This window comes from Sceloporus undulatus, chromosome 7 (genome assembly GCF_019175285.1).
Source record: "Sceloporus undulatus isolate JIND9_A2432 ecotype Alabama chromosome 7, SceUnd_v1.1, whole genome shotgun sequence".
Classification (NCBI taxonomy): Eukaryota; Metazoa; Chordata; class Lepidosauria; order Squamata; family Phrynosomatidae; genus Sceloporus; species Sceloporus undulatus.
Window position 1 is genome coordinate 24,144,210 of NC_056528.1, and position 13,576 is coordinate 24,157,785.

The window sequence follows — 13,576 nt, forward strand, 5'->3', positions numbered from 1 at the left end:
TTATATATTTTAGGAAGGCTACCTTTCTCAGTAGTCCCACTTGATACTTTTTCCCCTTGGACCTCATAAGTAGATTTGTGTGTGTGTGTGTGTGTGTGTGTGTGTGTGTGTATATATATATATACCTTTTTTGAGTTAAAACACTTTGACTTTTTAAAGAAGCGGTGTTTTAAGTACTTGTAAATAAGTGAAATAAATATACAAGCCCACATATGTATATATGGGGAAGTTCTTATAATTCCCCTAAATCCACAGCTCAATATGAAAGAGTATATAATTAGAACGCATCTTTAACATCAGTGCTGCTATTGTTATCTTATATGGTATTTATTGACTGTTCAGTAAACAAAGATGATTATTGCACTAACAGGGGCGACGACCCTCCAATAGCTTCATTCTAGAGCCTTATTTCTGCAGTTCAACCCATACAATCACATGCAGCTTTAATAACCTACATGCCCTTCTTCCGGGTGGCTACAAAGCGGCCCAGTGCGCAGGCGCAGCTCTGGACCATAGAGTTGCCCTGAGAGAGCGGTCTCGGCAGGGAAGGAAATGCGGAGAGTCCTGTGCTGTGGGGCCCCTCCCCTTTCCCATTAGTCACGCCCCCTTGCCGGCTCTTTCCTATATAAGGCCTGCCTTTGACGTCAGCGTCCTCTTCCGCCCGCTCGGCCCCTGCCAACGAGTCAGGGCCGCCACTGGAGCCGCCGCCATTGTTGCCGGCCTTTCTGTACTCCCCCTTTCCTTCCCCGCCCCTGCTAAGAGAATCCGACTCCATCCGCCAACATGGTGAGCCATCCGGGGCCCCGAGGGCCGGGAACGGGAGCGGGGGGACCAGAGCTCGGCCAGGGGAGGGATATGGGACGGGGATGGAGACGGGCCGAGTGGGGGGCCCGGAGGGAGGGTGGCAGTGGGTGGAAGAGCCTCTCGCTCGGAGGGAGGGAGGGAAGAAAGAAGGAAGAGCCGGGCTTGCTCTTCTCTTTTCCCTTTAATGGAGCCTGGATTGATCTCCCTCAGAACTACAACTCCCATTCCCTTCCCTTCACTTCCTTTAGCAGATATAGTACTACATTTCCCATCCTCCTCTTCCCAGTATAGCCTTCCTCTCTCCATTCCCTTCCCTACATCCCCCTGGCAGGTATAATACTACAACTCCCATCCTCCTCTTCCTACATCCATCACAGGCCTCTCTACTTTGCTTTCCCTTCACCATCCTGGGATGTGTGCTACTACAATCCCTCCTCCTCTTCCTACCCCCACCACAGGCTTTCCCTTCCTTCCTTCTCTCCTACATTCCCCCCCCCCCCGGGGCAGATAGTACAAAGCTCCCCCCCCCCTCCCCCCTCCTCTCTCCCACCCAACCAGGCCTTTCCCCTCTCTCCCTTCCCTGTGCCCCCGCGAGTGCACTTATACGCCCCATCCTCCTCGACCAGAAGAGCCAGTTTCTGCTGCTCATGGACTAATTTTCCTATCATCCCCACCCAGAAGGGCCACAATGGCAGAGGATGATGGGAGGGCTAGTGTTTCCTGGACAACTCAGATGGGAGAAGGCCCACTTTAACCGCATGTAGCAAACGTTAATTCTAAATTTGACCAATATGTGTCTTCTTTGGAGTTGCAAAACGCGTTTGGGAACCTGGATCCAAAGGCCCCACGGATCACACCGCCTGTTGTGCTTTTTCGTTGGCTATGGGGTTGCGATGATGGTGGTGATGATGTGGCAAGGGGGAGCGAGGTTCGGGCCACCTTTTTTGGGCCACAGGGAGTTGCGCAGCCCCACAAGGAGCCCTATCAACCCATTAAATGAGGCCTCTTTATGTAACCCTGCTGTCTTGCAACGAGCTGGCATCCACACTGGAGAGTAAGGCGGTTTGGCACCGCTTTGCCAAGGCTATGGAATTGGGGGAGTTGGGTTTGTTGTGGGGCCCAGAGCGCAAGCTCGGGCCCCACAACAAACTCCAACTCCCACAATTCCATAGCCTTGAGCAAAGCGGTGCCAAACCCAGTTATTCCTCCAGTGTGGATGCAGCCTGGGTAAAGCAATTGAGGCAGGAGAACAAACCTTTTTGCAGCCTGACCTTGGGTCCGAATGTTGTGTTTGTGGGTCGGTTACACAAACAGGGTTTTTCCACTGGGTGGGGCTGTTCTGGGGAAAGAGTGAACCTCTTGCTTCTGTCTGGAGCTGTGGAGAGAAGTAAGAAGAACAATACAGTGACATTAATCCCTCGCTTTGTGTTGAAAGACTTAAAAAACAGCCCACTCCTCATGTACAAATGTGTGGGCAGCATGTCTTTTGTCCATGGGCCCCAGCTGGCCTCAGGCCTTCCGCAGCAACCATAATAATAAAATGTCTTCCGAGGTTTCCGTGCCGTCCTTGCTCTGACGTTTCAAAGAGGAAGTTGGTGCCCTGCCAGGTTGGGCTGTTTGCCTGCATAACCCAGCATCCTCTGCTCCAAATATGGGGCTTCTCTGTGGAGGAGGGTCTTCCCCGTCGCTTCACTCTGGATCCCTCCTTTTTAAAGGGAAATCTGCTGCATTGAACAAGTCACTTTGCTGTTCTCCTGCCAGCTGTAGTCTCCACTCATTTTTTTTTAAACCCAGGTCTGTACCATTGGTTTTGAAACGTTGTCCCTTTGTGGTTTTTGGACTTCAACTCCCAGAAGCCCCAGTTAGCTTTGCCTGCGGTCGGGATTCTAGGTCCAAAGCCTGACCGAAGGTTGTGAATCAGGGTACATTCCCAAAACACTTATGGGAACACCTAACCCTCCGGATGCTGTTGGACTGTAGCTGCTAGCATTCTTCTCCATGGTCTCTGTGCTGGTAAGGGCTATTGGGAGTTGCTGTCTAGTTGCGCTCGGTGAACCAGTTCCATGCCAAGTGTGGCTGGAGGATGTGCGAAGACTGTTCTTTGTGACTGTGGAGCGATCCTTTGCAGTGGAAGGCAGAGCTGCTGCTGTAATGCTTTTAGGATTCAGCTCAGCCCAGAAATCTGGAAGTAGAAAGCACCCCTGAAGGGGCATCCCCTCTTCCTCCTGTGGCATGAAACACTTTCTGAGGGAGTCATTTGTATTTGTGAACAGTTCTGGCATCAGGAAATTCTTCTGTTCTGTCAGCCCAGAGACTCGATTCCTGGCTGTTATACAACCTTGACCTGGAAGCAAGCTGTAGTGGTTGTCATGGTTTACCTGACTCAGACTCAAACCTTTGTACTCCATTTTGTTTCCCAAGAAAACAGTATCAGAATTCAAGAGGGAATGGACGGCTCTTTGCTCCGAAACGGTTGCCTTCATAGCATGTCTCTTGTGTACCTCATTTCCAGGTGAACTTCACTGTAGACCAGATCCGGGCCATCATGGACAAGAAGGCCAACATCCGGAACATGTCCGTGATCGCCCATGTGGATCATGGGAAGTCCACTCTGACGGACTCGCTGGTGTGCAAAGCTGGCATCATCGCCTCGGCCCGTGCCGGTGAGACCCGCTTCACTGACACAAGAAAAGATGAACAGGAGAGGTGCATCACTATCAAGTCAACGTAAGTTCTCCCCTGTCTCAGAGAAGGGGCCCTAAGACAAGTTGGTCTTGACCCTGGATTTGGAGTGGCAGACAGTGTAGAAACATCAGTTTCTCTGACCTACTGAAGTTAGAAGGCTTTGAAATAAAAAAGGTGCTAGACTTTGGCTGGATCCTGACCTGCCAGCTCTATAGTTTGCCCATTTTCAATTGCTGAAGGTTATTAAATGGCAGGGTACAGGAACAGTTTGTACACAATGATCAACAGTTTGTAGGTAGTAATGGTGAAAGGGTTGTCTCTTCTCACACCCAATTGCTTCTTAATCGGTTCTTCTCTGAAGGGGGCCCTGTCTTTTCCTAGATTTTCTGGAGTCCCACTTTTGGCTCCTGCCAGGGCTAGTTAAACCTAAGGAAGAATTATTTTCTTCAAAAGTACACTGATGGGATTATCGTTTTTGCCATCACTGTCATCATCCTCATTACAGTATTTATACCCACCTTGTAGCCAGTGGAACCCCTAGGCTGCCCATAGATTGGGCTGGGGTGGGATTTCTCTGATAAAAATATCATATTTTCACCCATGGGCAGCGGTGAGTAGTTGAAGGCTTCCACATTCGTGCTTCCTCCTCCTCCTCTAGGGCAATCTCTCTCTTTTACGAGCTTTCGGAAAATGACCTGGCCTTCATCAAGCAAAGCAAGGATGGATGTGGCTTCCTCATCAACCTCATCGACTCCCCAGGCCACGTGGATTTCTCCTCAGAGGTCACGGCTGCCCTGCGTGTCACTGATGGTGCCTTGGTTGTTGTGGATTGTGTTTCTGGTGAGATGCTTGCTTTGTTTTGGAGCATATGGGTGGGGAGTGACCTGCTGGGTTTATTTGCAGAGCCTCACACAGGGATGTGGCCAGCAGGCAGTATTTTCTTGTCCATCATCTGTTTTACGATATCTTAGTCGCACGTAATCTCCAGTTTGCACAGATACCTCTCCTCCCCTTTACCTTTTCCCCCTTTACAATCCCTCTTTGATATCAGACACTTAAGGTGCTATGTTGACAGAAAAGCAGGGTGTGAATTGAATATATAAATTGGCCCGCATGAGTGCGGGGTGGGTGGGGAGAGTGTGGCTGTCCCACATTTACCCAGTGAATTCAGGACTTCAATGAGGACTTAAATTTAGCTCTCTCAATAACCACTCTACCACGTTGTCAGGAGGCTGGAAAACAAAGTGCACAGAGGGTAACAGCTGTAGCTCTCCTGATGTTTGGAATGTAGCTCCCATCAGCCCTAGCCACTGTAGCCAAGGGAGTATGGACTCTGGCAGGGCCTAGATGCAGCTCCCTGCCTGGCTGGGGGATTATAGTCTCCCCTGGTGACAAGCTTAGCTTCTTTTCTTCAGGGGTGTGTGTCCAGACAGAGACGGTCCTGCGGCAGGCCATCGCCGAAAGGATCAAGCCAGTCTTGATGATGAACAAGATGGACCGGGCCCTGCTTGAGCTGCAACTACAACCTGAAGAGCTCTACCAGACCTTCCAGCGCATTGTGGAGAACGTCAACGTCATCATCTCCACCTATGGGGAAGGCGAGACTGGGCCCATGGGAAACATCATGGTAAGACTGGGCAGCAGTGCAGTTGACATACAGGGCTCTCTCTTGATTTGATTGTAGATTTTTTTTTTTGCGAGGTTTATTATTCATTAGAGGTCTAGCCATTGCCTTGTTGAGTGGTTGAGAGTTTGTGACTTGTCCAAGGTCCCCCAGTGGGTTGCCAGAGCTGAGCAGGGATTTCAGTCCTGGTGTCCCAGAGTCCAATATTCAAACCAGTACCAAAAAAACAAAAAACAAACACTGGCTATCCTCTTCAAGCCGACTCTGATTTCTGGCAGTAACCATCTTCCAGGTTTTTATCCCCTAAGGTTTATTGAGAGGAGGTTTGCCATGGCCTTCCTCTGAAATGAGAGAGTCCAGCTTGCCACAAAGTCACCCAGTGGGTTTGCGTGGCTAAGGAGGGATGTGAACACTGGTCTTAGAGAGAGTTATAGTGTACCATTCAGTCTACTACACCATGCTGGCTCAGAGTATGGATGTTTAAATCCAGGACTAGGCAGAGGCTAGTCTTGTGGAATCTGTTTTTGGACAAAGTTAAAGCGTTTAACTGGAACTTCTGAAATAGAAGGTTTTCTAGTGGGCTTAAGGCAGCCCCTGATCCTTTGACATTTGCTCACTTGTGTCTTAAGGGGGATCCTTCACAGATCAAACAACCTTAAAAGCACAGGACAGCAGAAGGCCCTGACACTCGTATCTGTTTTTTCCTGCCAGATTGATCCAGTTCTGGGAACGGTTGGCTTTGGTTCCGGCCTCCACGGCTGGGCTTTCACCCTGAAGCAGTTTGCCGAGATGTACGTGGCCAAATTCGCTGCCAAAGGAGAAGGACAGCTGAGTGCACCTGAGAGAGCCAAGAAAGTGGAGGACATGATGAAGAAGCTGTGGGGAGACAGGTGAGTGGTACTGGATCCTAGTTTTAAAGTGAGAGGGTGAGGCATGACCTCAGTGGGTCAACTGAAAGAAGCCATGCATCTCCCGGTGGGAATTTCTCTTGCAAAGCAGCCACCTGGAAGCCTCAGTGAGTGGCTGATTCTGAGAAGGGGGACCTGAGGCCTGGGTTCTCCTAGTGCACTGACACTCAAACACCTCTCTCATTCTTCAGGTATTTTGACCCAGCCAATGGCAAGTTCAGCAAATCTGCTACTAGCCCAGATGGAAAGAAGTTGCCTAGGACTTTCTGCCAGCTCATCCTGGACCCCATTTTTAAGGTAAGGTGCTCAAAATCTGTCTTGTATCTGTTCAGCATTCTCCTTAAGAGTTTTTAGGGGTTTCTGTGTGTGATGATGGAAAAAAATTCTTCACTTTGACCTGACACCTTGGTGTCTGAAGAAATTTTCAAAAGATCTGACACAAAGTTGGGTGGCTGGGCCACTTTCTTTGACCTGGTGATAGGCATGCTCTGTAGGGCTGCAGTTGTGCCACTGCCCACCATTGTGGCAGCCAGAGTTCATGTAGCTTCACTCAGGACCTGAGGGAAAGTGTGTGGTTGTTGCTGATTGAGGGAGAGGGGTTTATCTGAAATGGCGCATTTCAACAAAGGGACATAAAGCTGCTTAGAAAATGAAGTTAAAATAAAACAGCAAAAACAATACTTGGAACACTGTTTTTAAAAAAGGCTTGATTTTCCAGACCGATGATGATGATTGCAGCAGCAATGACAGACACTCCCACCACTCTTGGAAAGTGGAATTGGAGCCTCACAGGAAGGCTGGCCATCCTTTGCTTATTTGTGGGACCTTTTTTATGGAGCTTAATCTGCTTCCATTTACATGTTTTTGTTCTTTTCTAAAAGGTGTTTGATGCAATCATGAACTTCAAGAAGGAAGAAACTGCCAAACTGATTGAGAAACTGGACATCAAGTTGGACACGGAGGACAAGGACAAAGAAGGAAAACCCTTGTTGAAGGTGAGGCTGGTGGCAGCCTCTCAGGCGGGAGGAGGGGGGCATGGACATTACACCTTGTGGAGGTTTGGCCCGGGCTACTGGTGGTATTTTGCCCCTCTGAGTGGGTGGGTGGGATTGCTCAATGGAGAGAGGAAGCTGTAATACCTAATTTCTATGGGGGTAGTCTTGCCCTGGTGGTAGGGCGTGTAGGGTTGAAGCAGCAGTGTCTGTTATTCTGCCCTGGCAGTGGGTTAGTTCCTGTGAAGGCTGAACTCCTTTCTGTGCTCTTCTTTCCCTTCTCTTGCTCCAGGCTGTGATGAGGCGCTGGCTGCCCGCTGGAGAAGCCCTCCTCCAAATGATCACCATCCACCTGCCTTCCCCTGTCACGGCTCAGAAGTACCGCTGTGAGCTTCTTTATGAGGGGCCCCCTGATGATGAGGCTGCCATGGGTAGGTTATGCTTGCCTCTTCCCAGATATCCCCCCCTCCTGATATTTTGGTGTGAAATAGAGTCAGAGTCCCAGGATATATGTTGTTGCACCTTCAAGTTGACTCCTGATTATGGTGATGCTCTCCTAGGATTTTCTTGCCATCAATTATTATTATTATTGATTCTGTGGAAGTTTGCCATTGCCTTTTTCTTAGGAAATATTCCTCCTTTCTTCCAGGAATAAAGAACTGTGATCCTAAGGGACCCCTCATGATGTACATCTCTAAGATGGTGCCAACCACCGACAAAGGGCGTTTTTATGCCTTTGGCCGCGTCTTCTCTGGGGTAGTGTCCACTGGCTTGAAGTGCAGAATCATGGGACCAAACTACACACCAGGCAAGAAGGAGGATCTCTACCTGAAGCCAATCCAGAGGTCAGTCTTTCAAAACTGGTAACATTAGAGTGGGATCATTTCTGGCTGTTGAACAACGTCTTCTAATGTTCAAGTGGATTTTTTTTCTTGCAGTTTGAATCCACAGGTTAGTTTCCTAGTCTTTGGAGCCTCAGAGCAAAATATGGCCCCCTCCTAACACCTTTCCCCACTTCCTTTCCCAGGACCATTCTGATGATGGGCCGCTACGTAGAGCCCATCGAGGATGTGCCTTGCGGCAACATTGTAGGGCTAGTGGGAGTTGACCAGTTCCTGATCAAGACAGGCACAATCACCACCTTTGAGCATGCCCACAACATGCGTGTCATGAAGTTCAGCGTTAGCCCTGTTGTGCGTGTGGCTGTTGAGGCCAAGAATCCGGCTGATCTGCCCAAACTCGTGGAGGGCCTGAAGCGGCTGGCCAAGTCTGACCCCATGGTGCAGGTGAGCAGGAGGGAAGCCCTGTGAGTGCAGGTGGGAACCTGCACAAATGTGTGTTTGATTTGCAATCTCTGATTTCTCCAGTGTTTCTGAAAGAGCGTGGATTTGATTCAAATCAAATTGCTTTACCTGAGATCAGCAGCTTTTGGTGGCCCTCTGGGAATCCTTGGAAGGCCACACATTCATGCAGAAACAAAGTTTGCCCCTTTTTGCTTCACCACAGGGGGACTGGAGGCAAATTCTGCACATTCTGGGCTATTTTAAGACTAGCAGAGGCTTTTTGCCTCAACAGTATTTCTGATGTTCTCTCCTTCTGCAGTGCATCATTGAGGAGTCTGGGGAGCACATCATTGCTGGCGCTGGGGAGCTGCACCTTGAAATCTGCTTGAAGGACCTTGAAGAGGACCATGCCTGCATTCCAATCAAGGTAATTTTTTGTCCAGCACTTTTGTCGTTGTCCTCCTGCTTGAAATGCTCTTGCTGGGTGTAAAAAAAACACTACAGACATTATTTTTATTTATATCCTGTCTCCAAAGACGGGCTCAAGGCAGCTGACATATTAAAAAAAATGCAGTTAAAAGCATTTGGAAGTTAACATTAAAACTAAATTGAAACTATTAACCATGTTTAAAAAAACAGGCACTCTAAAATAAATTTTAATTATTTAAAATAATATTTTATTATTATTAACCTTTATTTATGAAGCACTGTAAATTTACACAGCGCTGTACATACAATCTTTTTAGTTAGACGGTTCCCTGCCCTTGGGCTTACAATCTAAAAAGACATGACACAGAATGAGAAGGGAGTGGTGGAGGGAAAGGGTAAGAGGTCCAGCAGTTCCTCTCTACCTCCGAGACCTAGACCAAGGCAGATGGACTGGAGGGAGGGCTTGGCTTCATAATGGATGGTTAATATCACTTTGACAACCCTTTCTTTAAGAGCCTTCATTTACCAAACCCTGAATAGAAAGGTCTCTGCTTTTGGCAGAAGAACAATAAAGAAGGGGCCATTTGGGCTTCCCCAGAGAGGGAGTTCCAGAGTCTAGGGAGAAGGCCCTCTCATGTCCCCACCAAATGTACCTTTGAAGGTGGTGGGACCAAGAAAATGGCCTCTCCTTTGGATCTCAGGGTCTGGGCAGGTTCACAAGGGAAAGTATGATTCTTCAAATAACCTGGAACTCATCTTCATAGATCATAACCAGTACTTTGGATTGTGTCTGGAAACAAACTTGCAGCCAGTGGTGCTGTTGGAGCAGGGGAGTTTTATGGTTGCTTTGACCAGTCTCTGTTCACACACTAGGTGCAGCTCTTTGTTCCACTGGAGTTTCTTAACAAAGGCAGCCCACATAGCACTTTGTTTGTATTCTAAGAGACCTTGTTCCCCTGAAGCTATTTTCCTTGTATGGATGTGCATAGAAATACCTGTCTAGCCAAAGTCTCATGGTAGCAGTCCCCAGTATAAAATGAACCTAAAAAGATGGAATACTGACTTGTCAGGGAAAGGGACATAGGTGAGCAGAATGCCCAGGCTGTAAATTTACCCTTTTCTGAGCAGTGCCCAGAGCTAAATTCTTGGGGGTTATCCCTTGCACAGAAATCAGACCCAGTGGTGTCTTACCGTGAGACAGTCAGCGAGGAATCCGGGGTGCTCTGCCTTTCCAAGTCGCCCAACAAGCACAACCGCCTCTACATGAAAGCCCGCCCCTTCCCAGACGGCCTGGCTGAGGACATCGACAAGGGCGACGTTTCGGCCCGCCAGGAACTGAAGCAGCGGGCCCGCTACCTGGCTGAGAAGTACGAATGGGACGTGGCTGAGGCCCGTAAGATCTGGTGCTTTGGCCCCGATGGAACCGGACCCAACATCCTAACAGACATCACCAAGGGGGTGCAGTACCTCAATGAGATCAAGGACAGCGTGGTAGCCGGCTTTCAGTGGGCCACCAAGGAGGTGAGTGCCTGGCCCAACCCTGCTTCTAACCATATATTATCATCTGTGTAGGAATATTGTTTCAAACATTTTCAATATTCTGTCCATTCCTAATCTTAATTCTCTTTTTCTGTAGTCCCCTCTTTTCCTTCTCAGCTCTTTGTCTAGATGTTTGGAAAACTGGTGGATGCTTATGCAAGTCCTCTGCTTTTCTCTTTCTAGTCCTCTCATTTGCTGGTGCAGTTGTGATCGTAATGTCTTATTTAAACCATTTTTTTCTGCCCAGAGCACAGGGATTTCTGGAACAGGAGAATAATATTTAAGCAAACATCCTGGTTAATGTTCTGTCAGATGTATAAGAGAGACCAGGTCTCAAGATGTATAAAAGATGTCATTCTTCGAATCAGCCCAGGCTGTTTCATTGATATTTTCAATTTGTTCTGCTTGTCTCCTGTGCCATCAGCCTTACTTGTTTGGTACTTCTTCCTCTCCAGGGTGCCCTCTGCGAGGAGAACATGCGTGGCGTCCGATTCGATGTGCATGATGTGACCCTCCATGCTGACGCCATCCACCGGGGTGGTGGCCAGATCATCCCAACTGCCAGGAGGTGCCTCTATGCCTGTGTGCTAACGGCACAGCCCCGTCTCATGGAACCCATCTACCTGGTGGAGATCCAGGTGAGTGGCCAACCTCGATTTGTCCAAGATGCAGGGAGGCTCTTAGACTCTTTTGGCCTATCTTCTTCCCATTCTGGGAGTCAAGGCTGCTTACAGCACTTAAGACAAACATGATCGATAATATGCATCATACAAACATTTATATATACAGTTGTCTGTCCACATTTGCAGGTTAAATATTTCTGGATTTTGTTATATGTGGATTAATGTACAGTATTTGGCCTTGCCACTGGAAAAAATATGTTCTCTAGTTATCTGTAGGTCCTCCAGCATGATTCTGTGGTCAACTTGCTGCAAAACTTGACCATTTAGTTGCCCTGGAAGACCTACAGCTGCCTAGAAAAGAACTTTATATTACCTTCTTTTAAAGGGCTTAAAAGGTTTAGGTTTTGCTTAAGGCCTCTTTCTTCCTCCCTCTTCCAGTGCCCAGAACAGGTTGTGGGCGGTATCTACGGTGTGTTGAACAGGAAACGAGGCCATGTTTTCGAGGAGTCACAAGTGGCCGGTACACCCATGTTTGTGGTCAAAGCCTACCTCCCTGTCAATGAATCTTTTGGTAAGTTGGGGTGCTGTTACTCCATGGTCCCCAGTGGCCTTTCCATGTAGGGCTACCAAAAGACCCATTTCTGTCTTTGAAGAGATCTTCTGCTGCCAATCAATGCAGACCATCCTTTGTTAACAGAGGTGTACCTCTACAAAAGTTCTGTGTGCTTTTCCTTTGCTTTCCTAATGGTAGTTTGCTTTGTTCACCCTCCTCAGGATTCACTGCCGATTTGAGATCCAACACAGGGGGACAGGCCTTCCCCCAGTGTGTCTTTGACCACTGGCAGATCTTGCCCGGAGACCCCTACGACACCACCAGCCGCCCCTGTCAAGTGGTCGCCGAGACCCGCAAGCGGAAAGGGCTGAAGGAGGGCATCCCCGCCTTGGACAACTTCCTGGACAAATTGTAAACGCCACAAAGCAAAAACGCAAAAATTATAAATGCAACACCAGGTCTTTAAAAAAATGAAATAAATTTAAAAATGAAGAGAAAAAATGCCATTGTGGGACTTCACATTACATTTACGGAGTGTTACATCAGGGATGGCGGCTTCAGCCTTCACAGATGCCGCTACCTTTTCTGTTAATTTTCAGTCATGAGACAGATGTATTTTTTAAAAAGCCATATCTGTGCTTTTAGCCTGAAGGGCTGCTTGTTTCAGTACCTGAGACAGGAAGGCTCTCTCTTGCCCTGTAGCATTGTAATTTAAAAAAAATAATCCACTTTGCATTTCATGCATTGCGATACGTTGGCCCTGCCATGTTTATTCAACATGGGTGATGATGGGGAGTGAACTACCCAGTTTCTCCTTTAACTTGGGGGATGCAAGCGACAATTAATTGGAGGAAAAGGTGTGGGGGGGCTTGTGTGGCTGAAAGCCATTCTCAAATAATGCTTTGAATTTAGGAGGGATAAGCCCAAGGGCCTCATCTGCGGATTAGAAGCAAAGGCTGAGGTTTTTCCAGTTGGAGCCTCTTTCCTCACGGGTTTTGCTGTGTAAATCAATGTATTGTTGGTAGCACTGGAATAATAAATACAGTGAGAAGATGATCGGGTTTTCCTGGTTGTATTCAGATGTCTTCTGCAGCTGTCTTAGCTGGAGTGATGGGAGGTTCCACAAATCCTGAAGAATTTGTGGCGGGGGGATAAGACTGACAAGACGTTAACATCATTCTTTAAAACATCCTTACATATCTTACAGCATTTCCATGGTTTTTGAAGCACTTTGCATTAAAAGAAATCCTATTAGGTAAGCCAGCTGCAACAAGCTATTAATTATTGTTGTGTGCCTTCAAGTCCTTTCTAACTTGGTTAGAAGGAAGGTTTGTCCAGAGAGGGCTGCCCAAAGTCATCCAACGGATTTCCATGGCTGGTTAAAAGCAGATCTGGGTTAGAAGATTGGACTAGGACTTGCTTCCAGGTCTGCTGTTAGCCATGAAATGGGATGACACACACACACTCAATCCTGACCTACCTCACAGGGTGGTGTGAGGATAAAGAAAGGAGGAGAGACAGAGAGACTTGCATCAAAGGAAAACTTGTGATGCTAAATGTAATCAGGAAACTAAACCCCTTGATGGCTGACAGAATGAGATATGTTGATGGGGTAAATCAATTTGATGAGGTAAAAGCATTTATGAACAACAATACTAAAATTGACACTTATACACAAAAGAGTGTTAAATCTTTTATCAGAGGTTGCTTAAAAATGGATTGTGGGTATTAGAGAAAGCAATTGTGGGGGAATAGCGAGTCTGGTAGCAGATTTATTTATTTTAGTATGAATGTGAATTAAAATCTTCCTCATGGAGTATCTAGATGGGATAATATAGGCATTTGAGAAGTAGGATGAGGTTTTGTGGGTCAAATAAACTTTGGGAAAGGGGCTATGTGGGTCTGCTAGGCTTCTGTTTGGCTGTGCATTGACAGGAGCAGGATGCTGGGTGCGATTGCTTAAGTACTAGCCATGGTTGGTCAGAGGTTGTCATTCAAACATGCACACACACACACACACTGTATGTATTTCCTGTTTGGAAATTAAAACAAAGGGGCTGTTTCTGGACCAAGGTGATACAATGGGATTATTCCTTGCTTGCTTTGGGAGATGGGGTAAGGAACGACTAACCTTGA

General features: G+C 47.6%; 1 protein-coding gene across 1 annotated transcript; it reads left to right on the forward strand.

The window, feature by feature from the left end:
• Positions 1-631: 631 nt before the first annotated feature.
• EEF2 (eukaryotic translation elongation factor 2) lies at positions 632-12,496 on the forward strand. The gene is made up of 15 exons (XM_042479893.1): positions 632-786; positions 3,317-3,531; positions 4,148-4,329; positions 4,905-5,116; positions 5,825-6,003; positions 6,213-6,318; positions 6,903-7,016; positions 7,306-7,444; positions 7,663-7,858; positions 8,041-8,299; positions 8,616-8,723; positions 9,893-10,246; positions 10,720-10,902; positions 11,326-11,458; positions 11,662-12,496. Exons 1-15 carry the CDS (start codon positions 784-786, stop codon positions 11,853-11,855), a joined length of 2,577 nt encoding a protein of 858 aa, XP_042335827.1. The 5' UTR covers positions 632-783; the 3' UTR covers positions 11,856-12,496.
• Positions 12,497-13,576: the final 1,080 nt, after the last annotated feature.

Coding starts and splice junctions, on each gene's coding strand:
- EEF2 (XM_042479893.1), top strand. Junction 6,319..6,902: donor TCCTGGACCCCATTTTTAAG/GTAAGGTGCTCA, acceptor CTTTTCTAAAAG/GTGTTTGATGCAATCATGAA. Junction 8,724..9,892: donor ATGCCTGCATTCCAATCAAG/GTAATTTTTTGT, acceptor TCCCTTGCACAG/AAATCAGACCCAGTGGTGTC.